The sequence below is a fragment of the Perca fluviatilis genome, chromosome 1 (genome assembly GCF_010015445.1).
Source record: "Perca fluviatilis chromosome 1, GENO_Pfluv_1.0, whole genome shotgun sequence".
Classification (NCBI taxonomy): domain Eukaryota; kingdom Metazoa; phylum Chordata; class Actinopteri; order Perciformes; family Percidae; genus Perca; species Perca fluviatilis.
Window position 1 is genome coordinate 41,126,096 of NC_053112.1, and position 26,785 is coordinate 41,152,880.

The 26,785-nt window shown below is 41.3% G+C and overlaps 1 protein-coding gene across 3 annotated transcripts; it reads left to right on the forward strand.

The window, feature by feature from the left end:
* The first annotated feature begins 9,384 nt into the window (after positions 1-9,384).
* On the forward strand, positions 9,385-26,371 carry cpz (carboxypeptidase Z). Of its 3 annotated transcripts, XM_039814555.1 has the most exons (14): positions 9,633-9,694; positions 10,154-10,183; positions 11,759-11,951; positions 12,121-12,172; positions 12,883-13,205; positions 15,921-16,136; positions 19,690-19,925; positions 22,035-22,196; positions 22,293-22,451; positions 22,890-23,025; positions 23,133-23,272; positions 23,607-23,706; positions 25,152-25,297; positions 25,557-26,371. In XM_039814555.1, the coding sequence occupies exons 4-14, from the start codon at positions 12,159-12,161 to the stop codon at positions 25,758-25,760; spliced, it is 1,836 nt and encodes a 611-aa protein (XP_039670489.1). In that variant the 5' UTR covers positions 9,633-9,694; positions 10,154-10,183; positions 11,759-11,951; positions 12,121-12,158; the 3' UTR covers positions 25,761-26,371. The 3 variants fall into 3 exon arrangements, with proteins under 3 accessions (XP_039670472.1, XP_039670480.1, XP_039670489.1); XM_039814538.1 differs by lacking the exon at positions 11,759-11,951 and having other exon boundaries at positions 9,385-9,694; XM_039814546.1 differs by lacking the exon at positions 11,759-11,951 and having other exon boundaries at positions 9,458-9,694; positions 19,690-19,886.
* Positions 26,372-26,785: the final 414 nt, after the last annotated feature.

Consider the following 26,785-nt stretch of genomic DNA (forward strand, 5'->3'; position numbering starts at 1 on the left):
GCTATTGCTGCGTGCAGCTTTCTGGAGAACCGCTCATCTAAACAACTTCCCACTCGACGCTGCGCTTCCTTGAGTCCTGAGCAATACGCCTGCCATAGTTGGGTCACATACCCAAGTCACTCGTGGTCAGAAACACTGGTGAAATACACGGGAAAAAAACACCAAGAGCAGACTGTACCATTAGGCAAGACAGGCAACTGCTTGGGGAGCGAGGTAAAAGGGCCCCAAACAGATATAGATTTATTAGTTTACATATGAAAAATATTGAATATATCACTATTTTAAATCCGCCCTGAAAAACACACCAAGCGGTGGCTACCTTCGGTCAACCACACTTAGTGGAGGAAGGCTATTCAGTGCTAAATATCAGTCGCTTGCTTTCACTTAACCACAGCGGCAGCTTGTAAATGTATTTAAAGAATATCAAGGTATTTTGGCGGTGGCAATGTTATTAGTAGGGCTGTCTCAAATAGTGGAACGGTCTGTGACCACTCAGTCTACTGAGAGTCTTCAAGTCGGGCAGTCGTTTTTTTGTTGTTATAGCGAACTGCTACTTCTGGGGATATTATGGTTGGGGTACAGGTCGTTCTCAGTATTAAAGGGGCGCTATGCAGTTTTGGCAATTTCTTCGCTGTTTTCTCACTTTTTGCTTGCAGGTTTCCCTACAGAGCTCCCCCTACAGCTTCGGAATAGATATTTGGCAACACTGTTGTAAAAACACGTTGGCGACTCTCCCCCCCCCTCCCATCTTCTCCCTCTGGTCATGTGCATTTGTTTTCAAAGAAGCCGGCGAACACACGGAGCCATGTCCACTGAGGTGACAGCTAGTAAGCCTGTAGCAGACAGCGATCATAATGGAAACCTTTACAGACAATAGCAAACACCCTGAGGTCACAATAATAAGAAATACAAAGATTAAACTGAGTTTATCTCAAAGATACTTACAAGTGCAACAGCAAGAACACCAGGTCAGCATCGGATTTGCAGGCTTGTGTTTGTCTCACTCGGTCAGTCTGCCATTTCCCCTTTCTCTGTTCCTCCGACAGTGCTTTCCTAGCTTTCTGCTTCTTTTTACCGGCTCAGCCATGACGATAGTGTGAAAAACTCCATCGCTACCTTGTTCTTATAGCTAGCCAGTTCCTGGATGTGTGCAGTGCCGTAAAGCAGTTTGTTACATCGCGAGTCCTGATATCACGCGATACTTCCTGACGCTGAGGCCGGTGGCTCACAGACTGAAAGTTGCAAGGGTGATTTTTCCGCTCACAGGCGCTAGGCCAGACGACCACCATTCAACCCGAAAAAAGTCATATAACCATTCCAATGACTCCGAAGCTGTTCAGTTAAGGTAAATTAAGTTATAAAAACTGCAAAGTTCCCCTTTAAACATCAGGGCCGTGCACAGGTACGGACTATTGTTGCCGGGCAACTGCCCGTTTTCCCTGATTGGTTTAGCTGCCCCTCTGGTGAAAGAGCCTAAATAAACTTTTCTTTCTTTCTTTTTTTTTATATTTTTTTGCTGTGGTGACTGCATTATTACGATAATATGCCAATCATTACTAAAGTTGCCTTCATGACAAAGACGACTGAAGAAGAGAGTGAAAGAGCTCAAAGAAGCAGCTAAAAGATCTGACACTTTGCATTTGATGATGTCAAGCAACCATCCTACATTATTCATTTAATGTGAAGTTGGCCTATTTTATCAGAAGCATTTTCTTTAAGCTGGAGTAGGGTAATAACTCATTAAAACATACATTTTATCTAAATACGTTTTCATTTAATAATAAATGCACAGTAAATTGTGTCTGTGCCGTGTATAGCATTGTGAATTTGTATGGTGTAATTGTTCTTTATAATATATATATATATATATATATATATATATATATATATATATATATATATATATATATATATATATATATATACAGTACAGGCCAAAAGTTTGGACACACTTTCTCATTCAATGTGTTTCTATTTACATTGTAGATTCTCACTGAAGGCATCAAAACTATGAATGAACACATTATGTACTTAACAAAAAAGTGTGAAATAACTGAAAACATGTCTTATATTTTAGATTCCTCAAAGTAGCCACCCTTTGCTTTTTTTGATAACTCTGCAAACCCTTGGTGTTCTCTCAATGAGCTTCATGAGGTAGTCACCTGAAATGGTTTTAACTTCACAGGTGTGCTTTGTCAGGGTTAATTAGTGGAAATTTTTTCCCTTATTAATAAAAAGCAAAGGGTGGCTACTTTGAAAAAATCTGAAATACAAGACATGTTTTCAGTTATTTTATACTTTTTGTTAAATACATAATTCCATATGTATTCATTCATAGTTTTGATACCTTCAGTAAATCTAATAATAATAGTCATGAAAATAAAAAGGAAACGCATTGAATGAGAAGGTGTGTCCAAAATTTTGGCCTGTACTGTATATGTTGCCGTTGGGGGCTATTATAGGAAAACACAACCTGTCTTTTCACTGTTATGCAGATGATTTGCAAATTTATTTGCCTATGAAACCGAATGACAGTGTCGCACTACACTCCCTGCTTAATTGTATTAATGATATTAAGTTGTGGCTGTCACAAAACTTTCTTAACTTGAACGAAGATAAAACGGAGTGTATCATCTTCAGTACTTCAGCCACGACAAATGGTCCATCTTTGAGTTTGGGAGCACTGGCTTCATACTTTAAGCCAGCTGTCAGAAACTTGGGGGTTACTTTTGAATGCAACATGAAATATGACAAACAAATCAGCAATGTTGTTAGAATGAGCTTTTTCCAGCTCCGTCTCCTAGCTAAAGTTAAGCCATTCCTTAACAGGTATGATCTAGAAAAGGCGATCCATGCTTTTATTAGTTCAAGGTTGGATTACTGTAATGCTCTCTATGTTGGTTTGAATTTAACCTCCATCTCACGCCTTCAACTTGTGCAAAATGCTGCTGCTCAGTTTTTAACAAATCATCTAGACATGCACACATCACTCCCGTTCTTTACACCCTACATTGGCTCCCTGTGCGTTTTAGAATAGATTTTAAGATTTTATTATTTGTTTTTAAGGCCCTTAATGGCCTGGCCCCGGAATACTTATAATTTTAAGCTTGCGTGAGCACAGTCGGTCCTTGCGGTCTTCTAACCAACTGGTTTTAGAAGTGCCAAGGTCAAGGTACAAACGATGGGGTGATCAGGCTTTTGAGGTTGCTGCCCCGAGACTCTGGAATAAGTTACCCCCTGATATTCGCACAACTACAGATGTTGCTCTTTTCAGGTCTAAACTCAAAACCTACCTGTTTAGAATGGCTTTTAATACTCAGTAGTGGTGTGACAATTTCCTCTTCCTGTTACTATGTAACTTTTTATGATTCTAGTGTTTTCTACGTTTCATTCTTCTTATTGCAAGATATGTTGTTGTATTCTTTGTTCCTGATGTGAAGCACTTTGGATACCTGCTGGTTGTTGTAAAGCGCTATACAAATAAATTTTGATTGATTGATTGATGATTGTTTGATTGCTAACGTTAGCTCAAAACCATAGACAGTATATTGTAGGCTACTTGTCGCAAAGTGACGCATGCGCAACTCACATCTGCACTCGACTCATACATTGACTCACATAGGGTAGTGACACCGTTGACATGCTGCCCCTTCACTCCGATTGGCTGTCGCTTTGTCACATCACTCCGCATTTGCATAAAATAGACTTGTTGTCTATTTTGGCCCCGCCTTGCTCGTGGCAGCAGCGAGCTCGTCGCTTGTCGCTGGCAAACGGCCACTCCCATTGAAAATGAATGGTAGCCTGTCGCTTTGTCTCTGTCTCTTGTAGCTAATGTGACTGTGGGGTAAAGTAACGGTACAGATCCATATGTCCGACACGACTGAAGCTTGGTGTCGCGACGTCATACATCCATGGTCGATGCTCCACGCCCCTGACCAGCAGCTGATTGGACGAACGCTCGACGTGGGTTTGGCTACTCGAGAATTTCATGGCGGCTCGTTGAGAATACGATCTCGTATTTTACAAAAATAGTTCACTGAAACGTGTTTCTGAAAACATTTTAAGCGAGAAATAGGCCATGCAGTTGCTGAATCTGTCTTCATTTCAGATCGACAAAGGTTAGTTTGAAAGATTTTCGTCTAATTCTACTGGATAGTCGCGTCGCGTTCAACAGATTAATTTGCATAAAGCTGGGCATTGGCCAGCTTCTTGACGCGCAACATTTTCTCAAATGCAGCGCCGCCTTCCCAGAATGCTTTGCGTGCACGTTGAAGTCACTTGACGTTCCTTTTCAGAATGTGCCAACAAATCATCAATCATAGACTCCTTTTCAAGGAGACGCAAATGTTCCTCCACTTTCGCTGATATTTTCCTCCTTTAAGTTCTTTCAATGCTCGGGATCCTGCCGCCGCGGACGGACTCTGCTGCCCCGCTATAGCTTCTCTCTGTCCGCCAGCCACCGGCAAAGGCAATGGAACTTCCCCGACCGAAATCGACGTACAGGTCGTCCTGGACTACGTGGAAGATCCTCCCGATCACCACTCTGTCTTTGGCCGGTCCCATCTGGATCAGCGGGAACCGGCGCAGCAGCGAGGTGAAGCGGTGTTCCTGCCCGGGGGAAGAGACGCAGCCGCCGGCTACGGAACTCTCCACCTCCCACTGCTGCCCTTCAAGAGTATGTGCGCAGTTCTAATATTAATCTTAATTTATATAGCGCTTTTCTTAACATAGTTGCCTTTACAGTCCTGGCTGAGAGTTGTGTAGGCACATATGAACTAAGTGACCGTTATATTTGTTTCTTGCAGGAGGCTTAAAGAAAAACGTCATGACCAGCCAAATCACCCGTAAAGATGCCGAGAAGGCGTTCTCCAAGTGGCTCATTGGTGCTAGGGACCGGGGGAGTAATATGGCATTTTTCCATTACATGGTACCTGCTCGACTTGCCTCAACTCTACTCGACTCGACTCGACTCGACGCACTGTGCGTTCGCTTTCCATTGCAGATTTTAGTACCGCCTCAGTGTGGCTGGTCGTCATAGCGACTGCCGTGGGCGTGGCTTGGTAGCGCTGCATTTCCCCCAAGCCCCCAGGAAGAGCGCCATGTCTATATGCCACCATGGGCTTAGCGGATAACGGTGGTACTGCACCCCATGGCCCAGAAAGACTTTTCACATAGACATTGCATGGCGAAAGAAACGTCTATATTTCAGCGGATAATTTGTTTCGGGGTATATAAACCTACCAGCTTGAACAATGAAAGGGTCCTTGTTTAAAACATCACGTTTTTAACATTTTTAACATTCACTAGAAGCGAATCCAGAATTATTAAATTTGAAATGATGAACGCGCATAATGGACGCGAGCAGACCCACGGGACTGCGCACGGCCGCTCACATGACATGATGTTCTTCCGAGCTCACGTAGCTAGCTGTAATAATGGATATAGCTAATGGTTGTAATTCACCATGTGTTCTATTAATACGTCCATGGTATTATCTTATGAAGTTATGATACATCCGAGGGATGTATGTATGTTGTAAAGCCTGTTACGTGGATGTAACGTCATTAGCGTTTCCCAAACTGGCGGGGCTATCGGTTAGCTAGCTAGTTGCTAACATCAGGGTTAGCTAGCATGGCTGTATTAAGATCATGCCTACATAACGTTACTACAGACATAGTGATTACATGGCCTTGGTTCTCTCTTACATACATCCGAGGGCTGTATGCTGTAAAGCTTGTAACGTGGATGAGAGATGAAGCCATGGATGAGCTCTGTTCACCATACTGCAGGCTAACTGCTAGCGCTAGCTAGTAGCTAGCTAGTAGCGCGACATAATGATTAAATCTCCTTGGTGGTCTAGCTAAATACATCTATTGTTAATTTAGCTAAGCATGTAAACGATCGGGAACAACGAAAACACAATTTTTAACGTTAGTGAATATTTTAGACAATGAAAACGGCGAGTTCATGAGTTCGCCACTTGTAAGAGACACGAGAGATAAGCTCATGAACGAGCATGTTGCTACCGGTTGCTACGACAACACAAACAAATTGTTGCTAGTGTGCGTGTCCATCGTGACGTCATGGGCCAAGAATGCGGAAGATCCGAGCTCCATGTTGTCTTAATGCGCTTTTGAGTACTCTCATTGGAACGTACGTTGCTTCCCGCCGAACACTGTATCCAGTTCTCTTAATACATCCATGATTTTCCCCGACTCATTTCCTGGTTCTCCTTCTCCATAAACAACATGACATCGAGGAGAGAGTTAACTTTTACTGCTCCAGATTTCCCACCGTGGTCAGAAAGAACAGGGGAGACACTTTATTTCTCTCACTATATATGACTCTAGAGTCGGCACTCGCTCCGGAGCTAATTGCTGTCACTCTCTCACTGATCCCTCGCTCTATCACCCACTCCCCACACACACACACACACATACACACACGCCGGCTCGTCGCACACACCAGTGGAGAAGTATAAACATCAGGCCACTTGTATGCTACGGAGAAAGCTCTGCGTGGAGCCTCCGCAGGACCAAGAAAAACTTTGTTTCAAAAGAAGCTGGAGGCAGCAAACAACCACAGCTGGCTAAACTATTTAAACATGCATGGTTGGTTCAGGACACCCCCGTCTGTCACTAGCAATGATGACGCAGTGATCAGTGATGATTCTTTCCGACCAATCTGTAGTCTGCAGGTTTTTACGTCACCTTTTAGTATCGCCTCAGCTCGCTTGGAACCTCGACTGAGGTGGTACTAAAAAAAGTACCTGTTGGCAGGTACCAGGGACTTTTTTTGTAATGGAAAACCAAAAAAGGCGAGTTGAGGCGAGTAGAGCTGGTACCATGTAATGGTAGTAATAGACAGGCCCGACCCCTCAACAAGGACTTCCAGGCTCATTTGAGGTGGAAAGTAGGGCTGCACGATATGAGGAAAATATCTAGTTGTGATTATTTTGACTGATATTGTGATTGCGATATGAGTCACGATATTGGAGGGAATTATCGTTTTTGTATCATTATTCTCATTTTCATTGAAAATTATTAACATTGAAAGAAATTAAAGTGATTATTGTGTGATTTTTGCAAGGATCTGTACCAAACAAAGATTTTTTTTCATTAGTGTGTAGGAGAGGATTTGTAGGCCGTGGACATCTCTGCAGCACCACAATACTTAAAGTGCTCATATTATGCTCATTTTCAGGTTCAGAATTGTATTTAGAGGTTGTACCAGAATATATTTATGTGGTTTAATTTTCAGAAAACACCATCTTTTTGTTGTACTGCACATTGCTACAGCTCCTCTTTTCACCCTGTGTGTTGAGCTCTATGTTTTAGCTACAGAGTGAGGCACTTCTGTTCCATCTTTGTTGGGAGTCGCACATGCTCAGTAAGTACTGCTAGCTAGTCAGTTGCAGAGTATGAGGGAATGCCATGCTAGCAGCTAGGCGAGCATTATAACGGGTTACAAAATGATGCACATTCGTCACGGAAGTAAAGGCTGAAAAGCATGTTTTGTTAATTTTACTTAAATAAAAAGGTAATTAATTGTATTACTGGTCTCTTTGTTATTGTAGCTTGTTTAAAGGTCCCATGACATGGTGCTCTTTGGATGCTTTTATATAGACCTTAGTGGTCCCCTAATACTGTATCTGAAGTATCTTTTATATAGACCTTAGTGGTCCCCTAATACTGTATCTGAAGTCTCTTTTATATAGACCTTAGTGGTCCCCTAATACTGTATCTGAAGTCTCTTTTATATAGACCTTAGTGGTCCCCTAATACTGTATCTGAAGTCTCTTTATATAACCTTAGTGGTCCTCTAAACTGTATCTGAAGTCTCTTTTATATAGACCTTAGTGGTCCCCTAATACTGTATCTGAAGTCTCTTTTATATAGACCTTAGTGGTCCTCTAATACTGTATCTGAAGTCTCTTTATATAGGCCTTAGTGGTCCCCTAATACTGTATCTGAAGTCTCTTTTATATAGACCTTAGTGGTCCCCTAATACTGTATCTGAAGTCTCTTTTATATAGACCTTAGTGGTCCCCTAATACTGTATCTGAAGTCTCTTTCCCGAAATTCAGCCTTGGTGCAGAATTACAGCCACTAGAGTCAGTCCCACAATGAGCTTTCCTTAGGATATGCCATTTCTGTGTCTCTAGCTACTGAGGAGGAGAGAGGGCGGGGCAAGGTGGAGGGTGTGGCCTTGACCAACTGCCACTTTTCTTGTTTGAAAGCCATGATGTCTCTCTCCCATGGGTGGGCCAAATTCTCTGGGCAGGCAAAACAGAGAAAGGGGAAGTAATCTTGCTTGTTATGACCTCATAACAAGCAAGATTCCAGATCGGCCTATCTGAGCTTTCATTTTCTTAAAGGCAGAGCAGGATACCCAGGGCTCGGTTTACACCTATCACCATTTCAAGACAATTGGGGACTATAGGCGGATTTATGATGTTAAAAAACCTCATAAAGTGAAATTTTCATGCCATGGGACCTTTAACCCAAGATGTTTGGGTCTGTGGGACCCGTTTTCAATGTTTCCTAAAATAGAAATTATGCTATTTATTTAGTTAGCCCATAATGGTTATTACCCTTATGGGTAGAATAGCAAGGACCCAATAATCAGCCGATCTGGGGCCCAGCTAGTGTGGGCCCCAGATGGGAGAAACCTGGGTTGCCCATGTGGGTTTTAGCTTCAGCCCATCTGGGCTTGCCCACATGGGGCCACCATGGAACCCCCAGACAAAATTAACTGAGCCCCATCAGTTGCCCACGTGGGTTTTAGCTAGGGTCCATGTGAAGCCCACCTTCAGCCCATATCCAACCCATATGGGCCTCACTTGGGTGTGTTGATAGGGACGGACTGACCGCCGCCAGACGAAAGCGTGCTGCGTTTGGCATCTTTTGCACATGCGGCTCACCGCATGCGCGACAGACAGACAGCCGGACGGACAGACTAACAGAGAAAGATTCCTCCCTTTATTGGTTAGATGCCTAAAGTATCCAGTATTTCACAAGAAATAATAAAAAAAAAGCAAACGAATAGACAAAAGTCACAAGACAACAGATGTGTAGTCTTATTCCTGTAATCATATGGTGACCCCTCCTATTTATCTTGGGACCCTCTGAGGGGTCCTGACCCCTATGTTGGAAACCATTGCTATAGTCATTGTACTTATACGTTCCTATAATGGTTTAATAATAGACTGTTCACACAGACTAAGCACTGAATTGGTGCTCAGCAGCTGTATTGGGTCAAACAAACAGACATGAACTTTTCTCACTCCCACCCCCACAAGCCACGTTTCTTCCTCGTGTTCCCACACACACACACACACACACACACACACACACACACACACACACACACACACGCAGCAATGTGCAGTGAAATATGATCGGCGCTCGCTCGTTACACACAGCCGTGAGCCATAATTTTTTTTTTTTTTTTTTTTTTCGGGCCAGGGATGCTCCGCGCAGACAAAGGAAGGAGGTTTCCGTGCTGTGGGTGGTAATTATCGTGCAGCCTAAAGAAGGGAAAAGTTGCAGCTTCAAACACACACTGCCACATCACACACCGCCGTCACTGCACTCCAGCATGCATTCAGGCCTTTTGGTGTTGTTTCTTTCCTTGACGAGAAGTTGCTGGTGCGCCCCGCAGCAGACTTGTCATCCAGGAGACGAGCTTTTAGGTAAGGTCTCTTCAACTTAAAACAAATGCTTTATAGAAATATGCGTTACTGTACGACAGCAAAGCGCGATGCGTAGGAAAAACAACGCGGGGCAATATGGGCGATTTGAGATCTACTTCTAAGCAATAAAAAATCAGCTGATCGAGTTGGCGATGCAGACCCCGTGGACGCACAACACACTGTATCCTGACATGCCTCTAAGTTAGGTGCTGTTCTAAATAAATAAGTTATTTTCTTAAAGTATATTCTCCACTCTCCCCCCAGCTGTATTGCATACAATCAAAATGTGACCATGACTTCATGTTATTGTCACCTGCTGCTTTTTTAAAACCACATAAACAGTAATAAAGCGGAGGCCCTGCTTTGGCTTAGACTTGCTTTTGAAGATGTCGCCTCCTAGCGTTTTATTTGTGACCCACTAACGTGTTCATGTTTTTTTTTTGTGTGTGGCTTGTACAGGAAGATGCAGCAACAACGTCGGAGACAAACGTAGGTGGCTCATTTTAACCTTGTGTAATGCATGGCCTTCCATTAAATCATATCTGTTCAACCGTGGTAAAGTTGGTTTTATATTGGACATTGGATATTCGACACATTCGAAAAATGTATTATGCGGCTTGACCTTTTGACCTATTCATGTCAAAATACTTCTGGTGAACTCAGCTAACCCCCTACACCCATCTACACATAACACAAAGTTTAAAAAAAAAAGAAGCATCCTTTTGATTTTTAAAATATTTTGTAATATTAAAAAATGCTAAATCTATTATGCGGCTTGACCTTTTGACCTATTCATGTCAAAATACTTCTGATGAACTCAGATAACTCCCCCTACACATAACACAAAGCTTTTTTTTTTTTTTTAAACATCCTTTAATTTTTTAAAATATTTTTTAATGTAAAAAACATGCTATAAATCTATTATGCAGCTTGACCTTTTGACCTATTCATGTCAAACCACTTTTGGTTAACTCAGCTAACTCCCCTACACATTGCACAAAGCTTCTTTTTTCCCAAAAAAAACATCCTTTGATTTAAAAATATTTTGTAATATAAAAAAATTATATAAATGTATTATGCAGCTTGACACACGCGCGTCAGTCGCGGGGGTAACTGAGCAGCAGCCCCGCCCACTGCAGAGAGCCGACAGGATTGAAACAGCAGAAGCTTTCAGAGACTTTACATTGAAAAAACGATGCAGCTTACATTGATGTTAAAATGAATACAGGTTGGCAGGACTGTCTGAAATGTTTTGCACGGTCTAATGCTGTACGTTTTGTTGGTACATGTGAGATGTTCGAGTCACAAACGTGTCGACTTCAAAAACAAGGAAATGAAACGTGTTACGTCAATCTGTTCTCACTTCTGCTTGGTCATTGGCTGTGATTGGTTGAATTCACGGGAAACTCCGGTTATTGGTGAAGAGTAAAATATATTTATAAAATGAAAGGATGTTTTTTTTTTTTAAGAAGCTTTGTGTTATGTGTAGGGGGGTTAGCTGAGTTCATCAGACGTATTTTGTCATTGATTGGTCAAAAGGTCAAGCTGCATAATATTTATAGCATTGTTTTTACATAAAAAAATATTTTAAAAATCAAAGGATGGGTTTTTTGAAAAAAGAAGCTTTGTGCAATGTGTAGGGGAGTTAGCTGAGTTCACCAAAAGTGGTTTGACATGAATAGGTCAAAAGGTCAAGCCGCATAATAGATTTATAGCATTTTTTTAATATTACAAAATATTTAAACAATCAAAGGATGTTTTTTTTTTTTTTTAAAAGAAGCTTTGTGTTATGTGTAGGGGGGTTAGCTGAGTTCATCAGAAGTATTTTGACATGAATAGGTCAAAATGGCAAGCCGCGTAATAGATTTTTCGAATGTGTCGAATAGCCAATGTCCAATATAAAACCAACTTTACCACGGTATCTATTAAAGATCCAATGTTGTATGCCAGGTAGGCTACAGAAAGTGATCAGAGCATGTGTAAAATCACAAATCAGGGCCTATCTACTTAGAAATTAGACTATGTGACCTAAGATGTATTTCGAGGCAATGACTTGACTTTCAGGGCCGGGAAACCAAGCTGTCTGACATACCAAGTGCCACTGCAAGATGCAACAGGCCTTCTCTCCAGACAGCTGGTCTCTGAGAGGAGAAGAAGCTGCAGCACTTGAGCCTAAACCTGCAGGGAAGGATTTATGAAGCTTCAGAAATCTCTCTCTCTCTTTTCTATTTGAAACACCAGGTGCTACACCTGCCAGGTCTAGCAGTTTTTCTTTACTACTCTTGGAGATGTGACTGATACCGATCTTCCAGCGAGAGTCTAGCAACCAAAGAAAATATTTGTATCACCTCCTAAACTAAAAAATAAAATGAACTTGTTTTCAAAAATGTAAATTACCAACTCTCTCTGCTTTCTCTGTTCCACAGCCACCTGTACAGAGCTGAACCTGGGCTACTGTAATGATATGGAATACTCTAGGTGGGTGGTAGTGGTTGGTACTAATGTAGGCGAGACAATCTTTGCCAGCTAAAAACTTAACCATACAAACATTTTAGGGCATCGCTGTAGTTATTTTGATTTCAATGTTCTTTATAAGCTGATTGTTGGCATCATTTCAGCCAGAGTGATGAAAACAAAAGATCATGCAAGTCATTATAATGAGACACTTTCTGGAAATAATACCTCAATATCGCGACATAATACCTGAGTATCTCAAAATAATGACGTAGTATTGCAAATAAATGACTTAGTATCGGAGAATAATGAAAATATTTCTCAAAATTATGACTTGCTTATCTCAAAATGATGAGAAACATATTAAAATAATGACTTAGTATCGCAACATAATGAACAACTTTTAAAATAATGACATAGTATCCCAAACTAATCAGAAACGTGATAAATAATGACTTATCTCGAAAGAATGACTTAGTATCTCAAAATAATGACTTAGTATCTCAAAATAATCAGAAACGTGATAAATAATGACTTAGTATCTCAAAATAATGACTTAGTATCTCAAAATAATGACTTAATATCTCAAAATAATAAGTCAGTATTATTTTGAGAAAGTTTAATACTATAATGACTTAAAGGATCTTTTTTTTTTTTTTTGGTCATCCCATCTGCGGAAATGGGCTTCTATAGTATCACGGTTAACAACTTGTGTTAAAATGCTGCCACTCCAGAACCATATTCCCCAACATCCTTGGCCACCGGAGTCGCCTGGAGGCAGAGTCAGGGGCAGAGTACCTGCTGCTGAGCGTCATCCACGGCCTGCTCAACGGGGAGTGCTCCCCTGAGATCCGTCTCCTGGGCTGCTCGGTGATCGCTTCCCCCTGCCGGGATGACAAGATGATCAAACCCTGCCGCAGCACATGCGATGCACTGAGGAGGGACTGTGCCCATGCCTTTGAAGCCATCGAAATGGCCTGGCCCTACTTCCTAGATTGCGACCGCTTCTTTGCCAGCGACCGTGAGGGCTGCTTTGACCCACTGGCACGGCTGAAAGGTAAAGGCAGTGGGAGAAGAAGTATTCAGATCCTTTACTCAAGTAAAAGTATGAATACCACACTGTACTCTGTTACAAGTGAAAGTACTGCATTGGAAATGTTACTTAAAGAGCTCATATTATGCATTTTTGGCTTTTTCCCTTTCCTTTATTGTGTTGTATATATTTGTTGTGCATGTTATAGGTTTACAAAGTGAAAAAGCCCAGTCTTACCATCTCCAACAGAAAACACTGTCCACCAACTGCTCCAAACAGCTCTATTGTAGTCCAGCCTTTACTTCAGAGACACATGTGCGTCACTTTGTAACACGTTATAATGCTCGCCTAGCTGCTAGCGTGGCACGCCCTCATACTCTGCTTCTGACTGGTTAGTAGTCCTTACCTACAGTGCCTTGCGAAAGTATTCGGCCCCCTTGAACTTTTCGACCTTTTGCCACATTTCAGGCCTCAAACATAAAGATATAAAACTGTAATTTTTTGTGAAGAATCAACAACAAGTGGGACACAATCATGAAGTGGAACGAAATTTATTGGATATTTCAAACCTTTTAAACAAATAAAAAACTGAAATATTGGGCGTGCAAAATTATTCAGCCCCCTTAAGTTAATACTTTGTAGCGCCACCTTTGCTGCGATTACAGCTGTAAGTCGCTTGGGGTATGTCTCTATCAGTTTTGCATATCGAGAGACTGACATTTTTGCCCATTCCTCCTTGCAAAACAGCTCGAGCTCAGTGAGGTTGGATGGAGAACGTTTGTGAACAGCAGTTTTCAGTTCTTTCCACAGATTCTCGATTGGATTCAGGTCTGGACTTTGACTTGGCCATTCTAACACCTGGATATGTTTATTTGTGAACCATTCCATTGTAGATTTTGCTTTATGTTCTGGATCATTGTCTTGTTGGAAGATAAACTCAATCGTCCCAGTCTCAGGTCTTTTGCAGACTCCATCAGGTTTTCTTCCAGAATGGTCCTGTATTTGGCTCCATCCATCTTCCCATCAATTTTAACCATCTTCCCTGTCCCTGCTGAAGAAAAGCAGGCCCAAACCATGATGCTGCCACCACCATGTTTGACGGGGGATGGTGTGTTCAGGGTGATGAGCTGTGTTGCTTTTACGCCAAACATAACGTTTTGCATTGTTGCCAAAAGTTCGATTTTGGTTTCATCTGACCACAGCACCTTCTTCCACATGTTTGGTGTGTCTCCCAGGTGGCTTTTGGCAAACTTTAAACGACACTTTTTATGGATATCTTTAAGAAATGGCTTTCTTCTTGCCACTCTTCCATAAAGGCCAGATTTGTGCAGTATACGACTGATTGTTGTCCTATGGACAGAGTCTCCCACCTCAGCTGTAGATCTCTGCAGTTCATCCAGAGTGATCATGGGCCTCTTGGCTGCATCTCTGATCAGTCTTCTCATTGTATGAGCTGAAAGTTTAGAGGGACGGCCGGGTCTTCGTAGATTTGTAGTGGTCTGATACTCCTTCCATTTCAATATTATCGCTTGCACAGTGCTCCTTGGGATGTTTAAAGCTTGGGAAATCTTTTTGTATCCATATCCGGCTTTAAACTTCTCCACAACAGTATCTCTGACCTGCCTGGTGTGTTCCTTGTTCTTCATGATGCTCTCTGCGCTTTACACGGACCTCTGAGACTATCACAGAGCAGGTGCATTTATACGGAGACTTGATTACACACAGCTGGATTCTATTTATCATCATTAGTCATTTAGGTCAACATTGGATTATTCAGAGATCCTCACTGAACTTCAGGAGAGAGTTTGCTGCACTGAAAGTAAAGGGGCTAAATAATTTTGCACGCCCACTTTTTCAGTTTTTTATTTGTTAAAAAAGTTTGAAATAGCCAATGAATTTCGTTCCACTTCATAATTGGGACCCACTTGTTGTTGATTCTTCACAAAAAATTACAGTTTTATATCTTTATGTTTGAGGCCTGAAATGTGGCAAAAGGTCGAAACGTTCAAGGGGGCCGAATACTTTCGCAAGGCACTGTAGGTACTGCGCATGTGCGACTCCCAACAAAGATGGGACAGAAGTGAGATGCCTCACTCTGTAGCTAAAACAGAGCTCAACACACAGGGTGAAAAGAGGAGCTGCAGCAATGTGCAGTACAACAAAAAGTGTTTTTTGAAAATTAAACCATGTAAACCTATTCTGGTAAAACCTCTAAATACAATTATGAACCTGAAAATGAGCATAATATGAGCACTTTAAGTAACAGTATGTAAGTATCATCAGGAAAATGTACTTAAAGTATTAAAAGTAGAAGTACTCAATGCAGAAAGATCCTCTCGTTTTAGAGACTGTTTATCGGTGTTTAATCAGCTCATCATTTCAGCTGGACTTGTAGGCCTATATATTGTTGGGTAGTTTCATTTATAATAAAACATATGTAAAATATCAATCATATGTAATAAACTGCATGTGTTTTGTGTGCAGAAATCAGAACTTTTTAGCTGTCAGATTAATGTAGTTGAGAAAAAAGTACAATATTTCTCTCTGAAATGTTGCGGAGTAGAAGTAGAAATGAAAATTTGAGTACCTCAAATTTGTTGTGAGTAAATGTACTTAGTTCCATTCCACCACTGGGTAAAGATCACGCTGTTGTGTTGTAATGTTTGGACCAATGCATTCCTAGTGCTCTGTGAAACAACCAAAGCATCCCTTCTCTGCCTTTTCCATAACCTCCTCCAGCCAGACAGGAGCAAGAAATGTCCAGCCTCTCTCCCGAAGAACCCAGCACCATCATCCAGTTCACCTACACCTCCAACCCCCACATGTACAGCTTACTGAAGAGAACAGCAGCCAAGTGCTCCCACATCTCTCACGTGTACAGCATCGGACGCAGCACAGAGGGCAGGGATCTACTGGTCATTGAGTTCAGCAACAACCCAGGACAGCACGAGCTATGTGAGTAAGGAAGAGCAGTGGCAATCGATTGTGTGATAACATTGTGTTATATGTGCAGCCTTGTGATTACACAACACATTCTCACTCCCATCGCGTAAAATACGGATGCTTGGTCAGGTGCCTTTGGCGTTGTTATTGACGCTAAAAGTCTCCTTTAGCGTCATATCTAAACGTGCATTATCGAAACGCACTTGGTCGGGACTATTGGCGTCACTTTTGATGTAGTTATGTTAAGGAAAAGGTTGTGAGAGGGCTTATAAAACGGATTTAGGAAAAGAAGAACGGGACAGTTGGATTTAGGAAAAGAAGAACGGGACAGTTGGGTTTAGGAAAAGAACAACCGTAAAACAAGCGGAACATAAAGTTGAATATGAGAGCTAATCTCAGTTTTACCATCCAGAGTCAGGCTGTATCAGACTCTCCTGGTGATATATCTAAATATTAATATTATTTGGTTAACCAGTTTGGTTAATTGGGTGTTTATTTACTCAAGCATAATACACAGTTTATCAAATTGTCAGAAATAACAGGTAAATGCATAGATTTCTGTCAAATAAGGTAACACAGACTCATTGCCTGGTCCATGTACAGTAACATGGACCAATCCAGCCCAGTCTCACGGCAGTTCGTGAAATGTTCACGTAATTTAATCTATTGATTTCTGTACACGGACATGTCTATCTCGTTTTTTTCGTGATGGTCAGCACGTTTTTTAAACTAATGTATTTCAATGGGAAGCATCTTTCACGAGCACAGCTAGATTCTTTAGTAGCGAGTAGTATGAAAGGCCTGTGTGGTTGTGGTGGTGGATGGGCAGGCCCGGATTGGCTAATCGGGAGCACCGGGAGAATTCCCGGTGGGCCGGTCTGGTTGTTTGGTTGGAGGGCCGGTGTTCAGGTATGGCACTGGGTTGAAATCATAGTTGAATATTATTGATGCTGTCCCTATGCTGCCTGCACTCGCAGCCCACTTTTTGTATTTACAGTATTTATTTTTTCTTGCAGCCCACCGTTCTCTTCATTCATGCAGCCGCACTCGCAGAGTGCAGCCTGGTTAATGATGACCTCTTTATGTTCGGAGTCCTCCGACGGCAGCACCTTGCTAAAAAAACAACAACAAACCGTCATCGTACACAAGTCACTGGTGCTTGTTGGAGGATGCTACCGCGAGCAAAAATAAGCTGTTTTAAACGGGTAATAGAAAGTTAGTTAGGAGAAGTGCCTGCAAACCAGCGTTTATGTACGGTATATGAATCAAACTTGTTCTTGTAGCTCCGCAGCAGCAGCTAGTAGGCCTACTAGTCCAGTTTGCTGCTAACAGTGACAATGAAGAGCCAGTAAGTTTACCAAGCAGCAGCTATATGAGCCCAGAACTCCAGTTTGGGCAGGTAGGGTTGATCATTGACTGAGTATTATAAGAATTAAGAGTGTGGTGTTGACCTGCTCTATATGAAAAATGCCCTGGGATAATTAATGATGCCAGATGATTCGGCACTACCATAATGACACTGACTTGACTTGATCAGAAAGCTTTGTAAAAAGGAGAGATTTGTGCTGAGATTTATAAAATGTGATTTAGTGTCAGAAGCAGAGCCAGTAGTGTGCATTAGGGATAGCGGCTGTCAGTGTGGATGGCACATCTACTGTAAGCTGTTGTATCACAGTGTGTGAACAAGCAAACATGATCAGATTAGCTACAATATAATCACTTTTTATGCCCAAATATTACTTGTGACCCATTATGAAAGTTGTATGAAATATTCAAAGGAAAAAATAGATTATGGTGTCATTAGAAAGTGCAATACAATGTATCTTGTTCTTTATTTAATCTGTGATTACTTATTTGCACAGAAACAAATTCTGATATTGTTCAACATCATTGGGTTGTTGTTAAGATGTTAACTTTTCTAATAAATCTACATTGTTAGGCAACACTTGGAAATAGTGATATTTTACAAAATACACCGAATTACAAGGATGTAGAGGACAGGACGCTATTGCAGACTTATATACTAAGGTTTTGTTTAAATTTTGTTAATATAGTCATTCGTGAAGTAAAGTGGGCCAGTCTAAGGCATGAAAATCCAGGGCTGAAAATGAGTCCCAATCCGGCCCTGTGGATGGGTCAAACAACACAGGACTTGCACCCAGGAGACCGGGGATCGTGTCCCGCGTGTCACGTTTCCTAAACCCACCTGTAGCTTTCTTCTTTTACTAAACCCAACCGTCGCGTTCTTCTTTTCCTAAACCCAACTGTCCCATTCTTCTTTTCCTAAACCCAACCGTCCTGTTGTTGTCCCGCGTCCCGTTATTGTTTTCCTAAACCCAACTGTCCCGTTCTTCTTTTCCTAAACCCAACTGTCCCGTTCTTCTTTTCCTAAACCCAACTGTCCCGTTCTTCTTTTCCTAAACCCAACCATACTGTTGCTGTCGAATCGTGCTGTGATCACGAAAGGGGAATAGTAATATGGGGAATTACTGTACAGTAGTACTCCAATATGTTTGTGAGCTGGTCGCTACCTTTGGTGCTAGGCTGGTGTGTGTATGTGAAATGGGTTTATCTGGGTTTATCTGTTTTTACTGAAAATGGCTGATTGCTGGAAACAACACTAATGAGAGCGGTGAGAGTGAACCAAATCAGTAAAGTTGTGATAGTGAAACCAAACAATGAGCTGACAGACGCTATGACCCTCAGTAGAGCTGAAAGGAACTGCAGAGTCAGGTGATAATTCTCTGTGGATTCATCACGACTGGAGACACCTTTTACATTACACATAGGCCTAGTAATTTGATGCATTCTTAATACAGCAAGCGCAAATTCACAATAGCTGCGGTGACGAATTGGCATGCATCCACGTGTTCATGCATTTACACATTCACACATATAAACATGTAAACAGCCTCCATGGCAAATCTCTACATTATGACATCTATACTTTTCCTGGTCTATGAGTTCTTGAGTTTTTAATCATTGTCTCTTATTTCGTGTAATAACAATTTGTTGTTATTATGTCAATATTTTCACAACTGTGACCTGGATTGTTTCACCTGGTCAATATATCTTCTATCACTCAACTTCAATTCAACAACTAATTTGCACATTTACAAGTTTTGTTCTAATCAGTAGGCTTTATAATCTTTAACAATGGGGATGGATTTGTTTTATGCTGTTGTTTATGCTTTAACAAAGAAGCTCTGATAAATGAATGCTGTATACTATACACCACCAAATTGCAGACACAGCTAGCGACTAGATGGTGAATGTGCTGGAGCATTTAGCTGCTAAAAAAGCCAGATATCTCCCTCAGGAGTTAATGGGGACCTAAACAGAGCAAAAAGGAGGGTGAATATTGGTCTTTATCATTAGATGGACACCAACACAACTCCAAATGCATGCTAATGTTACTACATGTCCGCCACATGTGCAAAGAGGCAACTGTTTGCTTGCACTTTCTAAAGGTATTGTAATACTTTAATATTGTGTTTGCCACCCCAAAGTGGCCAATTCAATGAATGCAGCTTTAACCATGTTTGCTTCTGTCTGTTAACCGTAGTGGAGCCAGAGATCAAGCTGGTGGCCAACATGCATGGCAACGAGGTGCTGGGCCGCCAGCTGCTCATATACATGGCCCAGTACCTGTGTTCAGAGTACATTCTGGGAAACCAACGAATTCAGACCATCATCAACACCACCCGCATCCATATTCTGGCCTCCATGAATCCAGATGGCTATGAGCTGGCCGCCTCAGAGGTAGAGGATAACAATGACCCGGAGCTCAGCAACCAGGAAGTAAATATTGTTAACAGGAAAAAAAGACAAACCGCCATTATCCGCTCTCATTCTCATTGTCTGTTCAGTCTGTTCAGCTTGAGGTGTGGAGGTGGAGGAATGAGGTACTCTGCTGAGGGAGCGTGAGCATTGCTAATACAGAGGGTTTTTACAACGCTGTTTGTGGGTTGTGAAATGGGACACCGTTGAGCAACTTTATGACAGTGTACCTGCGCTTTTTGTAAGGCTATCAATTTTAAGATATCTACAAAAGGAACACATTTTGCTATGGGATGCTGAAGGATAGGCCTTTGCTCTGCTCTAAGAATGTTGAAGATTAATTGTAAACATTAGAAAATTGGTAATTTATTAATGTAGGTATTAAAGTGCTCATTTTATGCTAATTTTCAGTTTCATAATTGTATTTAGAGGTTATATCAGAATAGGTTTACATGGTTTAATTTTCAAAAAACACCATATTTTTGTTGTACTGCACATTGCTGCAGCTCCTCTTTTCACCCTGTGTGTTGAGCTCTCTGTTTTAGCTACAGAGTGAGACATCTCACTTCTGTTCCATCTTTGTTGGGAGTCACACATGCTCAGTAGCTAGGTAAGGACTACTAGCCAGTCAGAAGCAGAGTATGAGGGCGTACCCTGACAGTACCTAGGTAAGGACCACTAGCCAATCAGAAGCAGAGTATGAGGGCGTGCCACACTAGCAGCTAGGCGAGCGTTATAACGTGTGTTACAAAGTGACCCACGTTTGTCTCTGAAGTAAAGGCTGGACTACAATAGAGCAAGAAGACGAGCAATAATAAATCAGTGATTGTGGGAGGCTGCTAGTGGATTTAACTACTGTTATGTCTTTTTCCTGGTTCAGTTGCTAAATTAGATGTAGGAGATCAGAGTACTAAAGCCTTCCACCTTCCACCTATCACCCTATTGTCTACTACTAACCAGAGAATTCAATACTAATCATCACTCCACTTTGTTTGTTTAGCACTTGTAAAAGTCCCTCAGCTCTCTTTATTCTGCTGTATGTTGTGATGTAGTCGGATTGTGAGACCAGCTTTTTGTGGACTTTGTGCGACAAGCCTGAGAAAGTGGGACTTTGTTGGCATCTCTTGAGCCTTTTAATACTAAATATAACATTACTGACCCAGCCTTTTGGTCAAAATGCTGTGCATTTAGGTATCAGGCTGTGCCACTGTGCCTCTAACAAGCCCTGCATGCATGTGTGCTGTAGACTGATCATGTGTATGCTCAAATGTGTGTTGCAGTCATTTGACAGGGGGCTGTTAACAGTCGTGAGGTCCACTATGAAGATCAGTGATGATCATCATTGTCCATGTATGTAATGTCCAATCTGAAATGCACTCCATAGCCTGATATCTTCATGGTACTACACACCGCTTTACTCCAAGAGAGGCAGTTTACATGCATGGGTTTTAGTCTGACAGGCTGTCTGACTGCATTAATGAAGGTGTGCAGCATATATACAGAAATATGATTACATCTCAAATGTATTATGTAGGACAAACTACTTTGAATGTATTCATATTCTGTATATTGCATGTGTCCTATACATTTTTCAAGTATACTTATCAACCATTAAAATAAAACATTAAAATATATATATATATATATATATATGGAATTACTGGAATTGTTGGGTCTTTGTAAATTATAGAGTGTGGTTAGACCTACTCTATCTGTAAAGTGTCTCGACATAACTCTTGTTATGATTTGATACTATAAATAAAATGTAATTGAATATTTGTACTGAATATGGCAACGTATACATATATGTAATAATATGCAACAGTTTGCCTATAATCCCCAAAAATATTTTCCCTAATATTTCGGAAAAGTGGTTTCCTCTTGTCACTCTATTTGCTACTTTTTTCTCATGACGGATATATGGTCTTGTCTACATGTTAACAACAGAATTAACAGCGATAGCCTAGCAGGTTCCTTCCTGTATGTCTGACTAATAATCATATCATTGTTTCTCATTATTTCCTTCACATAATCACCCTACCGTCCTACTAACGACTACACATCATCATGAATAATGTCACACTCTGACACTTTGTGATACTCCTAGTTGTTTGAACCTAAACTTTCCAGGGTCACTTGTTGAATGGTTGGACCAATGGACGGACCAACGCCCAGAATATTGACCTCAACCGCAATTTTCCGGACCTCACCTCCATTTTCTACCGGAACCGCCGCAGCAGGCACTACCGCATTGACCACATCGCAATCCCTGACGCCTACTGGTTTGGCAAGGTAACAGGATAGTTCTTATTAATCACATTAATCATCAGCACATACAGTATATCAGCCTGGCTCCCAAAACAATTCAATCCTACCTTTGGGCTGTAGGTGGCACCAGAGACCTATGCAGTGATGAAGTGGATGAGGTCCCTGCCCTTCGTTCAGTCTGCAAGCCTTCATGGAGGGGATCTGGTGATCTCCTATCCCTTTGACTTCTCTAGACACCCGCAGGAGGAGAGGATGTTATCACCAACTCCAGATGAACAGGTAGGGAGGAAGGATGGCTTTCTGGATTGATGGATTCTCTTTTCTTTTCATGACACTTTCTACTTCTACTCCACTACATTTCAGAGAGAAATATTGTACTTTTTACTCCACTACATCAGTATGGCAGCTTTAGTTACTAGTTACTTTCCAAATTAAGATTTCTGCACACAAAAGTTGATCGACAGAACTTTTTTAATCGTTTCCAGATTCTAAAATGTGAGGGTTTTTCTGCATTGAGTACTTTTAATACTTTAAGTACATTTATCTCATGATAGTTACATACTGTTACTTAAGTAACATTTCAATGCAGGATTTTTACTTGTAATAGGGTATTTTACAGTGTGGTAATAGTACTTTTACTTAAGTAAAGGATCTGAATACTTCTTCCACCACTGGCAGCTGGTCAAAACTTCCTCTCTCACCCCACACCATGCTCAGATCTTCAAGCAGCTGGCTCGTACCTACGCAGACTCCCACGCCACCATGTCAAACAACGACACAGAAAGGTGTGGAGCCTCCTTTTACCGAACTCGGGGCATCATCAATGGGGCATTGTGGTACAGTTTTGCTGGTGGTGAGATACGACACTTTTCAAACTACAGAGAGAACCGTGTATACACTAGTTTTTCTACCCGTCTCATTGGTTGTGAGGGACTCATAATGTACATGTCTCCCTTGCAGGTATGTCAGACTTCAACTACTTGCACACCAACTGTCTGGAGATCACTGTGGAGCTCGGCTGTGACAAATTCCCCTCAGAGGCCGAGCTTTACCCAGAGTGGAAGAGGAATAAGGAAGCTCTGCTCAGTTTTATGGAGTCTGTAAGTGTCTGTTAGACAGGCTTGACGACCAGTTTGTGTTAAAATGGGCATATTTTTTTTTTACAGTGCAATATTTATTTAAATTGATAGTGGAAGGATGAAACAAAGTGTGAACTGATAGCCTCTTCTTAAGTCAAATTTGCTAGCAGAACACTTGTAGCAAGTGGGTTTTAAAGACCAGAAAGGACAGAAAGTTTAAAAACAATATTAATAAGTATGTGCCTATACGCGTAAGAAATATACAAACATACGGCATAAGCACTTGACCCAGAACAAAGTACTAGGCAGACAAGGAGATAATATGCTTTCCATTGTGCTTCTTGTCCCTGAACAGGTCCATCGAGGGATAAAGGGAGTAGTTACGGATGGTGATGGAAATGGGATAAAAGGTGCAACTATCTCTGTCAGGGGGATTAGAAAAGATGTCACCACAGGTAAACACAGTCCTGCATGGTTACATATTTCCAGGTTGGTATAACTTTGATGTTTATTTTTGGTTGATGTATATTGTAGCCTTCAGGAAGTTGGTGTTATGGTGTAGCTGTGAGGCATAACTTTACCTTTTGATATTAAACAGTTTTAGCCAAGCTTTTAGGACCACGTAATCCTGGAATATCTCAACAACTGTTGGATAGATCACCATGAAATATATGATATTCATGAGTGATGCCCTTATGTTTCACCGTGAATTTGTGCTTTTGAGTGAAATGTCTCGACAACTATGATTGTCATAAGACATTCACGTCCCTCTCAGGAGGAATTGTAATAACTTGTGATTTCTAAACTTTTTCTCTAGCATCATCAGATCAAAATTTGAATATTTCTAATATTTGTTTTGTGATTAAACACCTGCAAAAGTAATGGAATTCCAATATGCCTCAGCTGTATGTTGTTTAGTGCTCATTAGAAAATTTTATGCTAACACGCTAAGATGGTGACCATGGAAAACACATCTGCAAAACATCTGTATGTTAGCATTGTCATTGTGAGCATATTAGCATGCTAACTTTAGCATTTCAAAGCACCGCTGTGCCCAAGTTCCGCCCCAAGGGGGTAAGCTTCGCTTCAGAACTTAAAACTCCTATGGCGCCATTTTGATGCTACAAAGCCATCACCTCCCGTTAGCATTCCACTGACTAGCATTCATTTTGACGTCACTTGACAGCGAATAACTTTACATCTGAAGTGTTTAAAGACTCTATTTGTCCATTGTTTAGTTCTAAAGAAACACGACAATGTATAAAAGGCTCCATTACCTTGTACCTCACGTTATGGCTCCGTAGCAGACGTTTTTGTAAAAATAGGCTAACGATTGTGTCACATAGTAGAGGAATTAGTACAGGATAAGCTCGCAGGCAGTTTCGACTTACTTGAGCTGTTTAGGTTTAATTACTGATGTTAACTAGCATGTTAGTGATCAGTAATTAGCCTGTGCCCATGTTATCTCCTTACATATACCTACGCTCTCCGTCTCTGTTAGATTGGGAATGATTGAGCTTTCTCTTGGCACAGCTACCAGAAGACTTCAACTTTCAGACACGTTGCTCACGTTACATTTACGTTGTCTCTCTCAGTTGGAGGCTGCGCAGTAAAGCTGGCGATCACCGGAAAAGTGCTTCTAATATCCTTCACTGGTCTCCGTCCAGAGCAACGGGGTCTATTGGTCCATTATATACTGTCTATGGTTCCGCCTCACAGAGCTGCTAGCATGGCTGTAGACTTATTTATATGTACACTCTACCCTCTTGTTTCTCACACTTGTTTTTTGTTTTTGTTTTTTTTTACTGTGCTCTTCTTTCAGTTCCTCTCTTCTTTCATTGGTTTGATCCCGTCTCTAACATGTTAACTGCATTAAACTGTTCTCTTCCCCTCCCTCCAGCTGAAGATGGAGACTACTGGCGGCTGCTGAACCCCGGTACACACATCCTGACGGCCACAGCCAAGGGTTACTCCAGGGTCACTAAGAGGGTTTATCTGCCTCACCACATGAACAAGGCTGGACGTGTCGACTTTGCCTTGAAGAAGGTTGGATCTTTGTCTTTATTATCTTGTTCCACCAATGTTATTCTAAAATGATCCTTGTTTACCTTACTTTCTATACATGCATGGTTTAGTTTTAGTAGAGATTTATTGTGTCAGATTTAGCTACTTGCTCATTTCCATCTGCAGTCCCTGGGCCAGTGAACACAAACACTAATACAAGTTCAAAATACAATAAATACTAAATGGATGGTCATCCATTATCTCTGCTGCATCCTCACTATTTCCCTTGTCCTGCATCTAGGTTCCAATAGAGCCCGATATCGACGACCACCTCTTCCCTACAGTAGACACATGGGATCGATTCGACCCATACAACCAGTTTGAGCGCTACGGTGAGCCAGACGTAAGTCAGGGAGGGATAGAGCGGGAGGAAAAACCATGGTGGTGGAACTACTTCTCCCAGTCTGGCATCTCACCTCCAAACTGGCTGCTGCGAAGTGTCTAGATGCACTACAGGACAATAAGGATCCCAACATACCACTGCGAGACTGGTGATGGACGGTCCCACTGGTGCTCACACAGCAGGACTGAGCTGTGACACTAAAATCAGCAGTACCTAAATAGGCTTCAGTGCTTCCTGGAAGGATGCAAATAGGCTATTTTCCGCCAGGCAACACATTTGATTCTGGACTGTAGGCGGAGTTTTGGTCAATATTGCTTTGCAGCTGCATTTAACTTCTTTTAACTGAAAATTAAACCACAGGGAAATACAGGATGTATGGATGCATCAATCAACTTTTTAAGATGTTCACAGTCAAAATTAATTGTATGCACTTATTTGAATATTGCACATTACGATTACTCATGTGACGGCAGCTGCATAAAATGTCCACATTTTTAAAAATTGAGTTGGGCACAAATTTCAGCCACATTTTATACATCACACACGGCATAAGTGCAACAGTCAGCATTTTCTGTACCTGTGACAGCACATCATATTGAGCACCACATTTAAGCTTGGATTAGCAGCAATACTGTGCCAATTGTGAACAGTAGAAATTCTTGCTTTATTTGTTTTTCACAAGCATAACAAATAAATATTAAATATTTGTGGCATATATTCTTTCATTTTTTTATTAAAAAAATTATTAAGTATTATATGTTTTTAGAGTTTAAAAGTACTTGTTTTCCACCTCTCAGCTCTAACCTATCTTAAGAGGCTGTTGTTGCCTTTGATCACCAGGGGGCGCCAGAGAACACGTAATGACAGCCTGTGCCAACTTCTTTAAAATTCTTTAAAAGTAGTCTAATTAGATGGTAGGTACTCTTCATTCGTTCATGAAATCATGTATATCTTCACAAACGCATTGAGTCTGTTTTAATACACGCCAACATGGTGAATTGGTTGACTGTGTTGATTTTACAGTCTGTGCAGAACTTAAGTCTCAAATGAAAGGTCGTAGTAGTTCTCAGAAACCACCAGAAAAGAATATTATGTGTCAGGGTCAAGCTGCTGCTACTAGAAATTAT